The sequence below is a fragment of the Cetorhinus maximus genome, chromosome 16 (assembly GCF_964194155.1).
Source record: "Cetorhinus maximus chromosome 16, sCetMax3.hap1.1, whole genome shotgun sequence".
Lineage (NCBI taxonomy): Eukaryota > Metazoa > Chordata > Chondrichthyes > Lamniformes > Cetorhinidae > Cetorhinus > Cetorhinus maximus.
Genome location: NC_135894.1, coordinates 105,323,395 through 105,344,028, shown reverse-complemented (window position 1 = coordinate 105,344,028; position 20,634 = coordinate 105,323,395). Strand labels below are relative to the sequence as shown.

Genomic DNA, 20,634 nt, shown 5'->3' with positions numbered 1-20,634 from the left:
GTTTACCTGCGAGGGAGGGGAGTTTACCTGTGAGAGAGGAGAGCGGAGTTTACCTGCGAGGGAGCGGAGTTTACCTGTGAGGGAGCGGAGTGGAGTTTACCTGTGAGGGAGGGGAGCGGAGTTTACCTGCGAGGGAGCGGAGTTTACCTGTGAGGGAGCGGAGTGGAGTTTACCTGTGAGGGAGGGGAGCGGAGTTTACCTGTGAGGGAGGGGAGCGGAATTTACCTGCAAGGGAGGGGAGCGGAGTTTAACTGTGAGGGAGCAGAGTTTACCTGTGAGGGAGCGGAGTTTACCTGTGAGGGAGGGTAGTTTGCCTGTGAGGGAGCGAAGTTTACCTGTGAGGGAGCGAAGTTTACCTGTGAGGGAGCGGAGTTTACCTGTGAGGGAGCGAAGTTTACCTGTGAGGGAGCGGAGTTTACCTGTGAGGGAGCGAAGTTTACCTGTGAGGGAGCGGGGTTTTCCTGTGAGGGAGGGGAGTTTGCCTGTGAGGGAGGGGAGCGGAGTTTACCTGCGAGGGAGGGGAGCGGAGTTTACCTGTGAGGGAGGGGAGCGGAGTTTACCTGTGAGGGAGGGGAGCGGAGTTTACCTGTGAGAGAGTGGAGTTTACCTGTGAGGGAGCAGAGCGGAGTTTACCTGTGAGAGAGTGGAGTTTACCTGTGAGGGAGGGGAGCGGAGTTTACCTGTGAGGGAGGGGAGCGGAGTTTACCTGTGAGAGAGGGGAGTGGAGTTTACCTGTGAGAGAGGGGAGTGGAGTTTGCCTGTGAGGGAGCGGAGTTTACCTGTGAGGGAGCGGAGTTTGCCTGTGAGGGAGGGGAGTTTGCCTGTGAGGGAGGGGAGTTTACCTGTGAGGGAGCGGAGTTTGCCTGTGAGGGAGCGGAGTTTACCTGTGAGGGAGGGGAGTTTGCCTGTGAGGGAGGGGAGTTTACCTGTGAGGGAGCGGAGTTTGCCTGTGAGGGAGCGGAGTTTACCTGTGAGGGAGCGGAGTTTTCCTGTGAGGGAGGGGAGTTTACCTGTGAGGGAGGGGAGTTTGCCTGTGAGGGAGGGGAGTTTACCTGTGAGGGAGCGGAGTTTACCTGTGAGGGAGCGGAGTTTACCTGTGAGGGAGCGGAGTTTACCTGTGAGGGAGGGGAGTGGGGTTTGCCTGTGAGGGAGCGGAGTTTACCTGTGAGGGAGCGGAGTTTGCCTGTGAGGGACCAGAGTTTACCTGTGAGGGAGGGGAGTTTACCTGTGAGGGAGCGGAGTTTGCCTGTGAGGGAGCGGAGTTTACCTGTGAGGGAGCGGGGTTTTCCTGTGAGGGAGGGGAGTTTGCCTGTGAGGGAGGGGAGCGGAGTTTACCTGTGAGAGAGCAGAGCGGAGTTTACCTGCGAGGGAGGGGAGCGGAGTTTACCTGTGAGGGAGGGGAGTGGAGTTTACCTGTGAAGGAGCAGAGCGGAGTTTACCTGTGAGAGAGTGAAGTTTACCTGTGAGGGAGGGGAGTGGAGTTTACCTGTGAGGGAGGGGAGCGGAGTTTACCTGTGAGGGAGGGGAGCGGAGTTTACCTGTGAGGGAGGGGAGCGGAGTTTACCTGTGAGAGAGGGGAGAGGAGTTTACCTGTGAGGGAGCGGAGCGGAGTTTACCTGTGAGGGAGGGGAGCAGAGTTTACCTGTGAGAGAGGGGAGTGGAGTTTACCTGTGAGGGAGTGGAGTTTACCTGTGAGGGAGCGGAGTTTACCTGTGAGGGAGGGGAGTGGAGTTTATCTGTGAGGGAGGGGAGCGGAGTTTACCTGTGAGGGAGCGGAGTTTACCTATGAGGGAGGGGAGTTTATCTGTGAGGGAGCTGAGTTTACCTGTGAGGGAGCGGAGTTTACCTATGAGGGAGGGGAGTTTTTCTGTGAGAGAGCTGAGTTTACCTTTGAGGGAGTGGAGTTTACCTGTGAGGGAGCGGAGTTTACCTGTGAGGGAGGGGAGTGGAGTTTATCTGTGAAGGAGGGGAGCGGAGTTTACCTGTGAGGAGGCGGAGTTTACCTATGAGGGAGGGGAGCGGAGTTTACCTGTGAGGGAGCGGAGTTTGCCTGTGAGGGAGGGGAGTTTACCTGTGAGGGAGGGGAGTTTACCTGTGAGGGAGCGGAGTTTACCTGTGAGGGAGGGGAGTTGCCTGTGAGGGAGGGGAGTTTACCTGTGAGGGAGCGGAGTTTACCTGTGAGAGAGCGGAGTTTACCTGTGAGGGAGCGGAGTTTGCCTGTGAGGGTGCGGAGTTTACCTGTGAGGGAGGGGAGTGGGGTTTGCCTGTGAGGGAGCGGAGTTTACCTGTGAGGGAGCGGAGTTTGCCCGTGAGGGAGGGGAGTTACCTGTGAGGGAGGGGAGTTTGCCTGTGAGGGAGGCGAGTTTACCTGTGAGGGAGCGGAGTTTACCTGTGAGGGAGCGAAGTTTACCTGTGAGGGAGCGGAGTTTGCCTGTGAGGGAGCGGAGTTTACCTGTGAGGGAGGGGAGTGGGGTTTGCCTGTGAGGGAGCGGAGTTTACCTGTGAGGGAGCAGAGTTTGCCTGTGAGGGAGGGGAGTTTACCTGTGAGGGAGGGGAGTTTGCCTGTGAGGGAGCGGAGTTTACCTGTGAGGGAGCGGAGTTTACCTGTGAGGGAGGGGAGTGGGGTTTGCCTGTGAGGGAGCGGAGTTTACTTGTGAGGGAGCGGAGTTTGCCTGTGAGGGAGTGGAGTTTACCTGTGATGGAGGGGAGTGGGGTTTGCCTGTGAGGGAGCGGAGTTTACCTGTGAGGGAGCGGAGTTTGCCTGTGAGGGAGGGGAGTTTACCTGTGAGGGAGGGGAGTTTGCCTGTGAGGGAGCGGAGTTTACCTGTGAGGGAGCGGAGTTTACCTGTGAGGGAGCGGAGTTTGACTGTGAGGGAGCGGAGTTTGCCTGTGAGGGAGGGGAGTTTGCCTGTGAGGGAGCGGAGTTTACCTGTGAGGGAGGGGAGTTTGCCTGTGAGGGAGGGGAGTTTGCCTGTGAGGGAGCGGAGTTTACCTGTGAGGGAGGGGAGTTTGCCTGTGAGGGAGCGGAGTTTACCTTTGAGGGAGGGGAGTGGGGTTTGCCTGTGAGGGAGCGGAGTTTATCTGTGAGGGAGCGGAGTTTGCCTGTGAGGGAGCGGAGTTTGCCTGTGAGGGAGCGGAGTTTGCCTGTGAGGGATCCGGTTCTCACCCAGACACTCGGTAGTGCAGGAATTCGAAAGCCGTGACATCAGGACCAGGGAGGGAGCTGATTGGTCGGTTGTGGGTAAGTGTTTTTTTTCCACTTTGAAGCGACATTACAGAAGGTCAGAGTTCAGCGTTTGTTTTTTAAAGAGAAACTAAATAGTTTTCTACTTGGCTTTAATTTAAGGAAATAATCTTTTAATTGCAACAAACAAAAGCTATGACAGAGGAGCTCGGTCCCAAGTGTCGGACGGCCTGCAGGATGTGGGGTTTTTGCGACACTCCCTGCAGTCTGGGTGACCCACACGTGCAGGATGTGCACCAGCTCGTGCAACGGGTTTCAGAGCGTCAGCGTCAGCGAGAGACACAGCGGAACGTCCGTGAGGCTGGGGGTTACATGGATAGCAGGTTTTTAGATGTGGTCACTCCACAGCTTAAGGAAGTGCAGTCCGAGAGGGAATGGGTGACCACCAGTTAGGAGAAGGGAGGCAGGCAGGGAGTCAGGAAAGCCCCAGAGTGCATCTCACTCCAGAACCGTTCTTCTGTGTTGGAAAATGGTGAGGGTGAAGGTTCCTCTGGAGAGTGCAGCCAGAGCCAAGTTCACTGCTCTGTGGGTGGCTCAGCTACACAAGGGGGCAGGAGTAAGAGTGCAAGAGCAATAGTGGTAGGAGACTCAATAGTGAGGGGTGCAGACAGGCCATTCTTCAGCTGTAGATGAGGCTCCAGGATTGTGTGTTGTCTCCCTGGTGCCAGGGTCAAGGATGTCACAGAATGGCTGCAGGGCCTTCTGAAGCAGGAGGACGAAGAGTCAGAGGTTGTGGTTCATACTGGTACCAACGACATAGGTAGAAAGAGGGATGAGGTCCTGCAACAAGAATTTAGTGAGCTATGTCGCAGATTAAAAAGCAGGATCTCAAAGGTTGTAATCTCTGGATTATTCCCTGTGCCACGTGTTAGTGAGTATAGGAATAGGAGGATAGAGAGGATGAATGCGTGGCTGAAGAGATGGTGCAGGAGGGAGGGCTTTAGTTTCCTGGATCACTGGGTCTGTTTCTGGCAAAGGCGGGGCCTGTACAAGTCGGAGGGGCTGCACCTGAACCGGAATACAAAATGATGAGGGGCATAGATAGGGTAGATAGGGAGAAACCTTTCCCCTTAGCGGAGGGGTCAATAACCAGGGGGCATAGATTTAAGTTAAGGGGCAGGAGGTTTAGAGGGGATTTGAGGAAAAGTTTTTTCACCCAGAGGGTGGTTGGAATCTGGAACACTCTGCCTGAGAGGGTGGTAGAGGCAGGAACCCTCACAACATTTAACAAGTATTTAGATGAGCACTTGAAATGCCATAACATACAGAGCTACAGGCCAAGTGCTGGAAAAAGGGACTAGAATAGATAGGTACTTGATGGCTGGCAAGGACATGATGGGCCGAAGGGTCTGTTTCTGTGCTTTGTAACTCTGTGTTTGTGGATCTTTCTGCAATGGGCTGCCTTAAGGAGGAGATAGTTCAAGGACACTTGAGGTCTATACCCATGAGAAGAAAGGTATGTTAAGCAAATCCAGAGCTCCCTGGAGAGTGAGAGAAATAGAGTAAGGTGAAGCAGAGAAAGGGGTATGTACGATGGATGCCAGGTTGAGAATATAAATGAGAGCCAGGCTAAATATAGAAAGTTCAGAGGGGAAATAAAAAATATAAGACAAGCAAAGAGAGTGCTTGAGTAGACACTGGCAACTAACAAAGAAGGAATCCAAAAGTCTTTTATATGTATATAAATAGTACAAGGGTGGTAAAAGGAGGAGTAGAAATGATTAGTGACCTAAAAGGGGATTTATTCATGGCAACAGGGGATATGGCTGAGGTATGAAATTAATGCTTTGTGTGTGTCTTTACCAAGGGAGAAGATACTGCCCCAGGCCCTGGTCAAAGGGGAGGTAGTTGAGACCATATGGGTGAAAAACTGTTGAGGAGATATTAGGGTAAACCCAGTAACTATAGGCAGTCAGTTTAATCTCGGTGGTGGGGAGGCTTTTAGAAATGATAACATGGAACAAAATAGTCACTTGGACAAATATAGATTAAGGAAAGTCAGCATGAATTTGTTAAAAGGCAACTCATATTTAACAAACTTGAGTTGAGCTTTTTGATGAGGTAATAGAGAGGATTGATGAGGGTAATGGGGTTGGTGTGGTATACATGGACTTCCAAAAGGTGTTTGATAAAGAGTCAAATATCAGACCTGTCAGCAAAGCTGGTGCCCATGGAATACAAAGGACATTGGCAGCGGTGGCAGGAAGCAGAGTGTATCAGGAATGTTTTATTCGACTGGAGAAAGGTTTCTAATGAAGGTAGATTTCTAGGCAAACAGCAAGGAGGCTATGGCAAACCTTTATAAAACACTGGAGTCAACCACATCGCTGTGGGTCTGGAGTCACATATAGGACAGCAGATTTCCTTCCCTAAAGGGCATTAGTGAACCAGATGGGTTTTTACAACAATCAATTCATGGTCATCATTAGACTTTTAATTCCAGATTTTTATTGAATTCAAATTCCACCACTTGTTGTGGTGAGATTCAAACCCAGGTCCCCAGAGCATTACCCTGGGTCTCTGGATTACCAGTCCAATGACAATAGCACTATCCCATCACCCCATCATAATCCTGGAACTCCCTTCCTAACAGCACTGGGGGTGTGCCTACACCACATGGACTGCAGTGGTTCAAGAAGGCAGCTCACCACCACCTTCTCAAGAGCAATTAGGGATGGGTAATAAATGCTGGTCCAACCAGCGACACCCACATCCCGTGAATGAATAAAAAGGTTGGAGAAGTTGGGACTGTTCTCCTCGGAGAGAAGAAGGCTGAGAGGAGATTTGATAGAGATGTTCAAAACCATGAGGGGGCTGGACAGAGTAGACAGGGAGAAGCTGTTCCCGCTCATAAAAGGGTCAAGAACGAGAGGGCACAGATTTAAAGTGATTTACAAAAGAAGCAAAGGCAACATGAGGAAAAGCTTTGTTACACAATGAATGATTAGGGTTTGGAATGCAGAGCCTGAGAATGCGGTGGTGATAGGTTCAATTGAGAAATTCAAGAGGGAATTGGATAATTATATGAAGGGAAAGGATTCGCAGGGCTATGGGGAAAAGGGGCAGGAGTCGGACTGGGTGAGCTGCTCTTGCAGAGAGTCAGTACAGACCCAATAGGCCAAATAGCCTCCTTCTGTTCTGTAACCATTTTGTGATTCTTTCAGGTAATGATTGAGTGTTGTAGGGATCGGGGTAATACCTAACTATCAGGTAACATTCCGCCTGAGGACAGACTCCTGTCAACACTCACCTGCTGTTTCTTTCCTCGAGTTCATCACGCAGTTTTCGAATGTCATTCCGACATTTCTCGATTTCAACCACCTTCAACCCCTCCACTGTCAACAGCGAGAGTTAACAAGAGGAGCTTTACTTGACCACATCCCAGTAGAAACTCTCCAAACACATTTCCAATCAGGCTTCACCCTCCGCTCTCCCAGACTCTCACTGATCGACTCAAGGAGTTAGTGAGGGTTGTAGGAACTTGAGGAGGTTAGAGAGATGGGGAAGGCTGTAGAGGCTAGAGGAGGTTACAGAGGTATGGAGGATGAGGACATGAGGGATTTGAAAACAAGGATGAGAATTTTAAATTCAAACCCTTGCTGGAACTATTGACAATGTAGGTCAGTGAGCACTTGGGTGATAGTGGAACAGGAGATGCTGTGATTTGGACGCAGCCAGCTATGACATTTACCCTGCGCTCACTAATAGAGCCTTGCACTGCTTCCTCTCTCAGTGCTGTCTCTCCCTGTCTCTCAGTGATGTCTCTCCCTCTCTCTCAGTGATGTCTCTCCCTGTCTCTCAATGATGTCTTTCCCTCGCTCAGTGATGTCTCTCCCTCTCTCTCAGTGATGTCTCTCCCTCTCTCTCAGTGATGTCTCTCCCTCTCTCCCAGTGATGTCTCTCCCTCTCTCTCAGTGATGTCTCTCCCTCTCTCTCAGTGATGTCTCTCCCTGTCTCTCAATGATGTCTCTCCCTCTCTCTCAATGATGTCTCTCCCTGTCTCTCAATGATGTCTTTCCCTCGCTCAGTGATGTCTCTCCCTCTCTCTCAGTGATGTCTCTCCCTCTCTCTCAGTGATGTCTCTCCCTCTCTCTCAGTGATGTCTCTCCCTCTCTCTCAGTGATGTCTCTCCCTCTCTCCCAGTGATGTCTCTCCCTCTCTCTCAGTGATGTCTCTCCCTCTCTCCCAGTGATGTCTCTCCCTCTCCCTCAGTGATGTCTCTCCCTCTCTCTCAGTGATGTCTCTCCCTCTCTCTCAGTGATGTCTCTCCCTCTCTCTCTGTGATGTCTCTCCCTGTCTCTCAATGATGTCTCTCCCTCTCCCTCAGTGATGTCTCTCCCTCTCTCTCAGTGATGTCTCTCCCTCTCTCTCTGTGATGTCTCTCCCTGTCTCTCAATGATGTCTCTCCCTCTCCCTCAGTGATGTCTTTCCCTCGCTCAGTGATGTCTCTCCCTCTCTCTCTGTGATGTCTCTCCCTCTCCCTCAGTGATGTCTCTCCCCCTCTATCACCTTTGTCCCTCCCTCTCTCAGAGACATCTCCCTCTCTCTCAGTGATGTCTCTTCCTTTCTCAGAGATGCCTCTCCCTCTCGCTCATTGATGTCTCTCACTCTCTCAGTGTTGTCTCTCCCCATCTCTCAGTGATGTCTCTCCCTCTCTCTCAGTAATGTCTCTCTCTCTCATTCTCACTGATGTCTCTCTCTGTCTCTCAGTGAAGCCTCCCCCTCTCTCTGAGTCATGTCTCTCCATTGCTCAGTAGTGTCTCTCCCTCTCTCTCAGTGATGTCGCTCACTCTCTCCTTGATGTTTCTCCCTCTGTCTCACTGATCTCTCTCTCTCAGTGATGTATCTCTCTGTCTCAGTGATGTCTCTCCATCTATCTCATGAGGTCTCTCCCTCTCTCTCAGTGATGTTCCACTCTCTATCTCAATGAGTTCTATCCCTTTCTCTATTGATGTCTTTCCCTTTCTCTCAGTGATGTCTCTCCCTCTCTCCCAGTGATGTCTCTCCCTCTCTCCCAGTGATGTCTCTCCCTCTCTCTCAGTGACGTCTCTCCCTCTCTCTCAGTGATGTCTCTCCCTCTCTCTCAGTGACGTCTCTTCCTCTCTCCTAGTGATCCCTCTCCCTCTCTCACAGTGATGTATCTCTCTCTCTCTCTCTCTCTCTCTCACAGTGATGACTGTCCCTCTTTCTCAATGTTGTCTCTCTCTCTCTTTCCTGGTGTCTCTCCCTCTCTCTCAGTGATGTCTCTCGCACTCCTTCAGCGATGTCTTTCTCTCTCTCTCTCTGTGATGTCTCTCCCTATCTCAGTGATGTCTCTCCCTCTCTCAGTGATGTCTCTCCTTCTCTCAGAGATTTCTCTTCCTCTCTCAGTGATGTCTCTCCCTATCTCAGTGATGTCTCTCCCTCTCTCATTGATGTCTCTCCTTCTCTCAGAGATTTCTCTTCCTCTCTCAGTGATGTCTCTCACTCTCTCCTTGATGTTTCTCCCTCTGTCTCACTGATCTCTCTCTCTCAGTGATGTATCTCTCTGTCTCAGTGATGTCTCTCCCTCTCTCTCAGTGATGTCTCTCCCTCTCTCCCAGTGATGTCTCTCCCTCTCTCCCAGTGATGTCTCTCCCTCTCTCTCAGTGATGTCTCTCCCTCTCTCCCAGTGATGTCGCTCCCTCTCTCTCAGTGATGTCTCTCCCTCTCTCTCAGTGACGTCTCTCTCTCTCTCTCAGTGATGTCTCTCCCTTTCTCACAGTGATGTCTCTCCCTCTCTCCCAGTGATGTCTCTCCCTCTCTCCCAGTGATGTCTCTCCCTCTCTCTCAGTGATGTCTCTCCCTCTCTCCCAGTGATGTCGCTCCCTCTCTCTCAGTGATGTCTCTCCCTCTCTCTCAGTGATGTCTCTCCCTCTCTCCCAGTGATGTCGCTCCCTCTCTCTCAGTGATGTCTCTCCCTCTCTCCCAGTGATGTCTCTCCCTCTCTCCCAGTGATGTATCTCTCTCTCTCTCAGTGACGTCTCTCCCTCTCTCTCAGTGATGTATCTCTCTCTCTCTCAGTGATGTCTCTCCCTCTCTCACAGTGATGTATCTCTCTCTCTCTCTCTCTCTCTCTCTCTCACAGTGCTGACTGTCCCTCTTTCTCAATGTTGTCTCTCCCTCTCTTTCCTGGTGTCTCTCCCTCTCTCAGTGATGTCTCTCACTCTCTCTCAGTGATGTCTCTCCCTCCTTGATGTTTCTCCCTCTGTCTCACTGATCTCTCTCTCTCAGTGATGTATCTCTCTGTCTCAGTGATGTCTCTCCATCTATCTCATGAGGTCTCTCCCTCTCTCTCAGTGATGTTCCACTCTCTATCTCAATGAGTTCTATCCCTTTCTCTATTGATGTCTCTCCCTCTCTCTCAGTGATGTCTCTCCCTCTCTCCCAGTGATGTCGCTCCCTCTCTCTCAGTGATGTCTCTCCCTCTCCCTCAGTGATGTCTCTCCCTCTCCCTCAGTGATGTCTCTCCCCCTCTATCACCTTTGTCCCTCCCTCTCTCAGAGACATCTCCCTCTCTCTCAGTGATGTCTCTTCCTTTCTCAGAGATGCCTCTCCCTCTCGCTCATTGATGTCTCTCACTCTCTCAGTGTTGTCTCTCCCCATCTCTCAGTGATGTCTCTCCCTCTCTCTCAGTAATGTCTCTCTCTCTCATTCTCACTGATGTCTCTCTCTGTCTCTCAGTGAAGCCTCCCCCTCTCTCTGAGTCATGTCTCTCCATTACTCAGTAGTGTCTCTCCCTCTCTCTCAGTGACGTCACTCCCTCTCTCTCAGTGACGTCTCTCCCTCTCTCAGTGATGTCCCTCCCTCTCCCTCAGTGATGTCCCTCCCTCTCTCTCAGTGACGTCTCTCCCTCTCTCTCAGTCATGTCTCTCCCTCTCTCTCAGTGATGTCTCTCCCTCTCTCTCAGTGACATCTCTCCCATCTCTCAGTGATGTCTCCCCCTCTCTCTCAGTGATGTCTCCTCCTCTCTCTCTGTGCCTCCCCACCCCCTCACCCTCTCACTATTCTCTCTCTTTCTGTTCCCTCTGTGCTCTGGGCCTAACTCTTTCTAATACATACATTCCACTCTCTTCTCCAGCATGGACAGACGGTTTGTAACTTCCGTTTTGAGTTCTGTGATTTTGAAAGCTCTGAAAGAGAGAAACAGTTTAACTGTCTGAGTGTTGAGATGTAGTTCCAGCCAAGGAGATTTGACATCTGTAATAGTAAAGGGCTTACCTAGAAAATTGTTCTGCAACTTGAGCCAGAACATTCTGGAAAACTTCATCTTTCTCTGAAATGAGAAAGTTTAGATGGAGAATGTTTAGAATCATTCTCAGGTCAATAAGCGCACACCTAGCTCAAATTCAAAATCCACATCCTGTCACTGCTTTACCTTCCCATCTTCACAGTTAAACTGGATGCGATGCTGCCCCTAAGTCACCCCCAAAATATCCACCTAAATATCTCCCCTAAGCCGCTCCCACAAACACCATAGCCCAAAACCCCCTCCACATAGCCCCCAAAGCACTCTCCAAAACCATGTCCCCTAAAATGATGAGATGCACAACCAAGATACAGACGATTGTTTATATATCGTGGAGTGCAACAGAGAAAATCTCATACAGAGTGTAACAGCGTAAAGCTCATATAGAGTGTCACAGAGTAGAAATCACATTGAGTGTAGCATAGTAACGCACAACAAAAACAGAATTACCTGGAAAAACTCAGCAGGTCTGGCAGCATCGGCGGAGAAGAAAAGAGTTAACGTTTCGAGCCTTCATGGCCCTTCGGCAGAACTGGAGCATAGTTAGAAGAAGGGAGAAATATAAATTGGTTTAAGGTGGGTGGGGGGGGGAGTGGGGGGGGTGTGGAGAGACACATTGAGGGTGTGGTGATTGTGGAGAGGGATTGGACATCCATGGTGAAGAGGAAGCGGTTGGGGCCAGGGAACTGGAAATTGTTGATGTGACGTAAGGTGTCAGAGGAATCACGGATGTAGGTGGGAAGGGACTGAACAAGGGGAGAGAGAAGGGAGTCAAGATAACGCCCCACGGAACTCATTTCTCGTTATCTTGACTCCCTTCTCTCTCCCCTTGTCCAGTCCCTTCCCACCTACATCCGTGATTCCTCTGACACCCTACATCACATCAACAATTTCCAGTTCCCTGGCCCCAACCGCCTCCTCTTCACCATGGACGTCCAATCCCTCTCCACCTCCATCCCCCACCAGGATGGTCTGAGGGCCCTTAGCTTCTTCCTTGAACAGAGGCCCGAACAATCCCCATCCACCACTACTCTCCTCCGTCTGGCTGAACTTGTTCTCACACTGAACAATTTCTCCTTTAACTCCTCTCACTTCCTCCAAATAAAAGGTGTGGCTATGGATACCCGCATGGGCCCCAGCTATGCCTGTCTCTTTATGGGGTATGTGGAACATTCCTTGTTCCAGTCCTACTCCGGCCCCCTCCCACAACTCTTTCTCCGGTACATCGATGATTACTTCGGTGCTGCTTCATGCTCTCGTCGGGACCTGGAAAAATTTATTAATTTTGCTTCCAATCTCCACCCCTCCATCATCTTCACATGGTCCATCTCTGACACTTCTCTTCCCTTCCTTGACCTCTCTGGCTCAATTTCTGATGATAGACTGTCCACCAATATCCATTACAAGCCTACCGACTCCCACAGCTACCTCGACTACAGCTCCTCACACCCCGCTTCCTGTAAAGACTCCATCCCATTCTCTCAGTTCCTTCGCCTCCGTCGCATCTGTTCTGATGACGCTACCTTCAAAAACAGCTCCTCTGACATGTCCTCCTTCTTCCTTAACCGAGGTTTTCCATCCACGGTCATTGACAGGGCCCTCAACCGTGTCCGGCCCATATCCCGCGCATCCTCCCTCACGCCTTCTCCTCCTTCCCAGAAACATGATAGGGTCCCCCTTGTCCTCACTTATCACCCCACCAGCCTCCGCATTCAAAGGATCATCCTCCGCCATTTCCGCCAACTCCAGCATGATGCCACCACCAAACACATCTTCCCTTCACCCCCCCTGACGGCATTCCGTAGGGATCGTTCCCTCCGGGACACCCTGGTCCACTCCTCCATCACCCCCTACTCCTCAACCCCCACTTATGGCACCTCCCCATGCCCACGCAGAAGATGCAACACCTGCCCCTTCACTTCCTCTCTCCTCACCGTCCAAGGGCCCAAACACTCCTTTCAAGTGAAGCAGCATTTCACTTGCATTTCCCCTAACTTAGTCTACTGCATTCGTTGCTCCCAATGCGGTCTCCTCTACATTGGAGAGACCAAACGCAAACTGGGCGACCGTTTTGCGGAACACCTGTGGTCTGTCCGCAAGAAAGACCCAAACCTCCCTGTCGCTTGCCATTTTAACACTCCACCCTGTTCTCTTGCCCACATGTCTGTCCTTGGCTTGCTGCATTGTTCCAGTGAAGCCCAGCGCAAACTGGAGGAACAGCACCTCATCTTCCGACTAGGCACTTTACAGCCTTCCGGGCTGAATATTGAATTCAACAACTTTAGATCTTAAACTCCCCCTCCCCCCATCCCCACCCCATTTCTTTCCCCCACCCCCCGCTTTTTTTTTTCCAATAATTTATATAGATCCTTCTTTCCCCACCTATTTCCATTATTTTTAAATCTAAAACTAAAACCTTTAGTCTTTCCACCCCACCCCCACTAGAGCTGTACTTTGAATATCCTGTCTTCCATTCTTAATTAGCACTTTTCTCAGACAAATACCACCACCTTCAACACCTCTTTGACCCTTTTGTCTGTGACATCTTTTGATTATCTGCTCATCTCCACAATCATCATACCACACCCTCAATGTCTCTCTCTCCACCCCCCCCTCCCCCCCCCACCCACCTTAAACCAATTTATATTTCTCCCTTCTTCTAACTATGCTTCAGTTCTGCCGAAGGGCCATGAAGGCTCGAAACGTTAACTGATTTCTTCTCCGCCGATGCTGCCAGACCTGCTGAGTTTTTCCAGGTAATTCCGTTTTTGTTTTGGATTTCCAGCATCCGCAGTAGCTTTTAGCTTTTTGTTTTTATCATAGTAACGCACATATAGACTCTAACAGTGTGGCGCTCATATAGGGTGTGAGAGTAATGCTCATATACAGCCTAATCGAGTAACACTGATATAGACCGTAACAGAGTAACAATAATATAGAGCGTGACAGAGTAACAATAATATAGAGTGTGACAGAGTAACAATAATATAGAGTGTGACAGAGTAACAATAATATAGAGTGTGACAGAGTAACAATAATATAGAGTGTGACAGAGTAACACTCATATATATCATAACGGAGTAATGCTCATAAATAGTGCAAAAGAGTAACTCGCACATAGTGATGGAGTGCGAAGGGAATGCTCATATAGAGCATATCGGAGTGACACTCACATAGAGTGTGACAGAGGAACGCTCATATATAGCGTAATGGAGTAATGCTCATATTTAGTGTGTAATAGTAACTCTCATATAGAGTGTGACCGAGTAATGATAATTTACAGTGAGATAGAGTAAAGCTCATATAGTGTGTAACAGAGTAATGCTCACATAGAGTGTGACACAGTAACTCTCAAATAGAGTGCGAAGTGAATGCTCATGTAGAGCATATCAGAGTAACGCTCATATATAGTGTAGCAGAGTAATGAACATGCAGAGTGTGACAGAGAAACACACGTACACAGTCTAACAGAGTAAGGCTCATATATAGTGTAACAGAGTAACACTCATATAGAGTGCGACAGAACGAGGCTATGTACAGTGTGCCAGAGTAACACTCATATAGAGTGTGCCAGAGTAACACTCATATAGAATGTGACAGAGCAATGATCATATAAAGTGTAATAGAGTAGCGCTCATATATAGTGTGACAGAGTAGTGCTAATATAGAGCATAACAGAGTAACACTCACATAGAGTGTGACAGAGTAACATTAATGTAGAGTGTAACAGAGTAACGATCATATAGAGTGTAGCAGAGTAATGTTGTAACAGAGTAATGCTCATACAGAGTGTGACAGAGTGAGGCTCATATAGAGTGTGACAGAGCAACACTCATATATAGTGTAACAGAGTAACACTCTTATAGAGTAAGACAGAGTAACGCTCATATAGAGTGTAACAGAGTAACGTTCATCTACAGTGTGACAGAGTAGCGCTAATATAGAGTATAACAGAGTAACACTCACATAGAGTTTGACAGAGTAACGATCATATAGAGTGTAACAGGGTAGCGAGCATATAGAGTGTGACTGTGGAACACCTATACAGAGTGTAACAGAGTAATGCTCATAGAGAGTGTGACAGAGTGAGGCTCATATAGAGCGTAATGGAGTAACGCTCATATATAGTGTAAAAGCGTAACTTTCATATAGAGTGTGACAGAGTAATGATCATTTAGAGTGTGACAGAGTAATGATCATTTAGAGTGAGACAGAGTAATGATCATTTAGAGTGTGACAGAGTAATGATCATTTAGAATGTGACAGAGTAATGATCATTTAGAGTGTGACAGAGTAATGATCAATTAGAGTGTGACAGAGTAATGATCATTTAGAGTGTGACAGAGTAATGATCAATTAGAGTGTGACAGAGTAATGATCATTTAGAGTGTGACAGAGTAATGATCAATTAGAGTGTGACAGAGTAATGATCATTTAGAGTGTGACAGAGTAATGATCAATTAGAGTGTGACAGAGTAATGATCAGTTAGAGTGTGACAGAGTAATGATCATTTAGAGTGTGACAGAGTAATGATCATTTAGAGTGTGACAGAGTAATGATCAATTAGAGTGTGACAGAGTAATGATCAATTAGAGTGAGACAGAGTAATGATCAATTAGAGTGTGACAGAGTAATGATCAATTAGAGTGAGACAGAGTAATGCTCATATGGAGTGTGACCGAGTAATGCTTGTACATAGTGCAACAGAGTAACGCTCGTACAGAGTGTGACATAGTAACTCTCAAATAGAGTGTGAAACGCTCATATAGAGAATTTCAGAGTAACACTAACATAGAATGTGACAGAGTAACCCTCACATAGAGTGTAGCAGAGTAATTCTCATATATAGTGTGACAGAGTAACGCTCACATAGAGTCTGAGTAACACTCATAGGCAGTGTAACAGATTAGAGCTCTTAAATAGTGTTACAGAGTAATGCTCATATATAGTTAAACAGAGTAACGCTGATATCAAGTGTGACAGAGTGATGCTCATTTAGATGTAACGGTATCGCGCTTATATAATGTATCAGAGTAACAATCATCTAGAGTGTCACAGTACAATGCTCATATAGAGAGTAACAGAGTAACACTCATCCAGATTGTAACAAAGTAAGTATCATATAGAGCATAACAGAATAATGCTCATATAGAATGTGACACTGTAACGCTCATATAGAGTGTAACAGATTAACTCTCAGATAGTGTGTGACAGAGTAATGCTCATGTAGAACTTAACAAACGCTCTTATTATAACAGAGTAATGCTCATATAAAGTGTGACAGAGTAACACTCATACAGAGTGTGACAGAATGATGCTGATACATCATGTAACAGAGTAACACCCATATAGGGTGTGACAGGATAATGCTCATAAATTGTGTAACAGAGTAACTCTCAGATATAGTGCAACAGAGTAACGCTCAGGCTGAGTGTGACAGAGTGATACTCATATTGAGTGTAACAGAATAACACTCATATGGAATGTGACAGAATAAAGTTCCCACAGAATGTAACAGTGTAACACTCTTATATACTGTAACAGAATAATGTTCATATATCGTGTAACAGAGTAATGCTCTTATATAATGTATCAGAGTAATGACCATATAGAGTGTGACAGAGTAACTCTCAGATAGTGTGTAACAGAGTAACACTCATATAAAGTATGACAGAGTAGTATTCTTATATAAAAGCAAAATACTGCGGATGCTGGAAATCTGAAACAAAAACAAAAATAGCTGGAAAAACTCAGCAGGTCTGACAGCGTCTGCGGAGAGGAAGACACAATCACTGTTCTGATGAAGAGTCATTCGGACTCGAAACATTATCACTGTCTTCCTCTCCACAGATGCTGTCAGACCTGCTGAGTTTTTCCAGCTATTTTTGTTTTAGTATTCTTATATAGTGTAACAGAGAAATGCTCATACGGAGAGTGACAGAGTGATGCTCTGTCATGAAGCTATTGATGTATATAATATTACTGGATAATATTTTTCTTTTAAAATAGAAGTTTAGTCTGTAGGTGTGTCTTAATTGGATTAAAGCCAGCTAGTCTGGGTGCTTTGATGTTGTTATGGGGAATACAGTAAGAATTTATGGAAAGGGAATTACTTAGAAGCCCAGCCAGTCAGCACCATCGAGCACATTAACAGGTAAAGGTTACCAGGTGAACCTTGTACACCCTTAGGGCCTGCAATCACCAGAAAGGCCCTGGGAGCCAGACTGGAGACGGAGAAAAAAACAAACTAGATTAAGTGTGCTCTTCAACAGATAAGGAAAAGAACAGCTGGTACCAGCTCAGATAGGGGGAGAAGGCTCTGCCTGGGTAAAAGGGGATGTATATACCTGGAACCAGAGATATCTGTTTCATGTAAACCTATATGCTGAGGAGATTGGAATTTGAACAATGTCCTTGTGCGTGACCAGTAATGTATAAATATGCTGAATACTTGTAATTTAGCAGAGTGCTACCTCAAGCTGCTTTGAGGTGGTTCTGTCCTTGCAATTGCTTGAATAAATGATTGTAACCTGTATCTGAGCCTCCTGTGGTTCATTTATCAAAGACACTGCGACAATTGGCGTAGTCGGCAGGACACTCAGATCGGATCCTCGGGGCGGCTCTGCAAAGTGGGTGAGTATATTTATTTACCACCCGTAGTTAGTGCAGTAAACCTACCCGAGAACGGTCCGGTCGAGTAGCAAAAGAATCGGGAGGAGGACTCAGGACAGAAGGTGCCGGAGTAGGAGGCGGAGCTGCGCTGGTGAGCTAGCCGAGCCTCAGCCAATCAGGGAGGCCAGACCACTATCGAAACAAGAGGCGGAGCTGCGCTGGTGAGCTAGCCGAGCCTCAGCCAATCAGGGAGGCCAGACCACTATCGAAACAAGAGGCAGAGCCGCGTTGATGGGCTACTGTTTGAAATAAAACCATAGCCGAAGCTGCACAGGGGAGCTGGACCCCTGGGGAAACACGTAGACCACAAGTAACTAAGTTGTCAGAGCCGCATGAACTAACTGTGCAGAGACAGGCAGAATAAAAGAACAGAACACAGTCAGGAACACAGAATAGCGCCATGGAACCCGAGTGGGGAGACGCAGACTCCATCACGAGGTTCATAGCGGAACCACAGTCAAAATTAATCACAAAAATGCAGAAGAGTGGGTGGAATCCACAGGGAAAGCCCCCTGGAGAGCAGGAGAAGGAGAAGGAAAAGAAGAGGGTGATGGTTATTTTATTACTTTATATTTACACTTGTGTAGATGGATTAATACTAAAGTCCAGCAGATTAGAGAAGGAAAGCTAGATTCAGGAAAGACCGGATTAGTGGAGGCAGTTGGTACTGACACTGACCAGGAGGAGGAAAGCTCTGAAGGTGAGGCCGAATACAAAATCGGGACAGACCCGTCCCCGTACAATAATGTACCAACCACCCCACTGTGCTCACCGAACCCCATGGCCACTGTGCCAGTCACTGTTAGGGAGAGTAAGGTCCTTCCACATTCTAAAAAATGTAGACTAAAAGTTGAGGTGAGAGCACAGGAGGACGAGGGATCGGAGGAGGAAGAGGAGGTTGAGAGAGTTACGGAGAAGGTTACGCACATACCCTTCAGTCTGGGGGAGAAGCAGATGTTGCTTAAGGAATTGCCGAGACTTAAACCCTGGCATAACAATCCAGATTTTTGGATAAAACTGCAGGAAATGCAAGATTTCCATGCAATGCATCCCCTTGATACCCACATATTGGTAAAGGTAAAGTGCCCAGGGGATATTTGGAGATGATTGCCCCCACAAGTGAGAAGTGGAAACTGGGCAAAGCCTGAGGGTGTCCCAGGTTGAGAGACAGTGTTAACCATGCAAAGGGATTTCTAGAGAGCAGATAAGGAAGCCCTGGGGGTTGGAGAGACGAATGTATAATGTCCATGGCACAATAAAAAGACCAGTCCACAATGGACGATACAGAACGAAGTGGGAAGCGTGTGTACAATATTCAGGACATCCCCATCCCGAGTGGGATGACGAGATTTTCCTGAAAATGTTGAAGGAAGAGTTTGGACTCGAGAATCAGAAGCTCATTAGGATGGGCTTCTCCGTAGGAGGGAGCTGTATGGACATCGTGCAATGGGCCATGGAGTGAGAGGCCTAGGGACAGAAGGTGGCTTCAGTGGCAGCTGTTAACTGAAGGATGGGATGTTTCAATTGTGGAAGGGAGGGACATGTGGCTCAGGAATGTAGGAGTTGGTGAAAGATGCAGGTGGTTGTGGAATTGCCTTGTACAAACTGTAGGAAGACCGGACACCTCCGGAGTGATTGTTGGTCTCCAGCAGGGCCGGGAAGGCCAGAGCCCCGGGTCGTCCCAAGGGACTGACCCGGGACAACAGCTGCTTCCGGTGGACGAGGCCCGGAAGCTGTTTTGGGACTTGTCGAGCCAGGAATAGGCAGCGCCGGCCCTCGGGACATCCAGAGCCGGGGACACACGGGATGTTTGTCGACGCTGTTAGGGGGCCAGCAGTGCAGAATGTTAACAGACACCAGGGCGGCCGTTTCAATTCGAGACCTGGACTTACCAGCTACATGTGTTACCATAACGATGACAGGAATAAGTGGGGTACATATGCAGGTAAAACAAAGTGAGATCATTCCCTTGGAGATAGGGGTTTGATAGTCCCAATCCAGATTTGGGTAGGACAAGTTAATGAAGGAAGCATTATGGGATTGGATATCCTGAAAAAACTGGGAGCAGTAATCAGCCCGCAGGAACTCTCTATAACCCTTCTTAAATAACGGGACCACATTAGCTGTTCTCCAGTCCTCTGGCACCTCATTGAACATCAAGGGGCGATGGTTGGATTCTCTCTTGTTGAAGATGGTCATTGCCTGGCACTTGTGTGGTGCGAATGTTACTTGCCACTTGTCAGCCCAAGCCTGGATATTGTCCAGGACTTGCTGCATTTGGACATGGACTGCTTCAGTATCTGAGGAGTCGCAAATGATGCTGAACATTGTGCAATCATCAGCGAACATTCCCATTTCTAACCTTATGATGGAAGGAAGGTCATTGATGAAGCAGCTGAAGATGGTTGGGCCGGGGACACTCATCGGGACAGACCCGTCCCCATACAATAATGTCCCAACCACCCCACTGTGCTCACTGAACCTATGCCAGTCATTGTTAGGGAGAGTAAGGTCCTTCCACATTCTAAAAAACGTAGACTAAAAGCCAAAGCGAGATCTGAGGAACTCCTGCAGTGATGTCCTGGAGCTGAGATGACTGACCTCCAACAACCACAACCATCTTCCTTTGTGCTAGGTATGACTCCAACCAGTGGAGAATTTTCCCCCTGATTCCCATTGACTCCAGTTTTGCTAGGGTTCCTTGATGCCCCACTCGGCCAAATGCTGCCTTGATGTCAAGGGCAGTCACTCTCACCTCACCTCAGGAGTTCAGCTCTTTTGTCCATGTTTGAACCAAAGCTGTAATGAGGTCAGGAGCTGAGTGGCCCTGGCAGAACCCAAACTGGACATCAGTGAGCAGGTTATTGCTAAGCAAGTGCCACTTGATAGCACTGTTGATGATCCCTTCCATTACTTTATTGATGATGGAGAGTAGACTGCTGGGGCGGTAATTGGCTGGGTTGGATTTGTCCTGCTTTTTGTGTACAGGACATACCTGGACAATTTTCCACATAGTCGGGTAGATGCCAGTGTTGTAGCTGCACTGGAACAGCTTGGCTAGGGACACAGGAAGTTCTGGAGCACAGGTCCTCAGTACTATTTCCGGAATATTGTCAGGGCCCACAGCCTTTGCTATGTATCCAGTATCCAGTGCCTTCAGCCGTTTCTTGATATCACGTGGAGTGTAACAGAGTAACACTCATAGAGAGTGTAACATAGTAATTCTCAATTATACTGTAACAGGTGAATGCTCATACAGGGTGCAACAGAGTAACTTTCATACAGAGTGTTACAGAGTAATGCTCATATAGAGTGCGACAGATTAAAACTCTTATATAGTGTGACAGAGTCACGCTCCAATATATTTGAATAGAGTAACGCTCATATAGAGAGTGACAGATTTGCTCAAATAGAGTCCAAAAGAGTACTGCTCTTATATAGTGTAACAGA

The 20,634-nt window shown here is 48.2% G+C and overlaps 1 protein-coding gene across 1 annotated transcript in view; it reads right to left on the bottom strand.

Moving 5' to 3' along the window:
* pde9aa (phosphodiesterase 9aa) overlaps positions 1-20,634 on the bottom strand; it is a 103,207-nt gene that overhangs the window by 59,233 nt on the left and 23,340 nt on the right. The window contains 3 exon segments of the mRNA XM_078560486.1: positions 6,495-6,579; positions 10,325-10,395; positions 10,484-10,538. Of these exon segments, the coding sequence (XP_078416612.1) occupies positions 6,495-6,579; positions 10,325-10,395; positions 10,484-10,538 (211 nt within the window).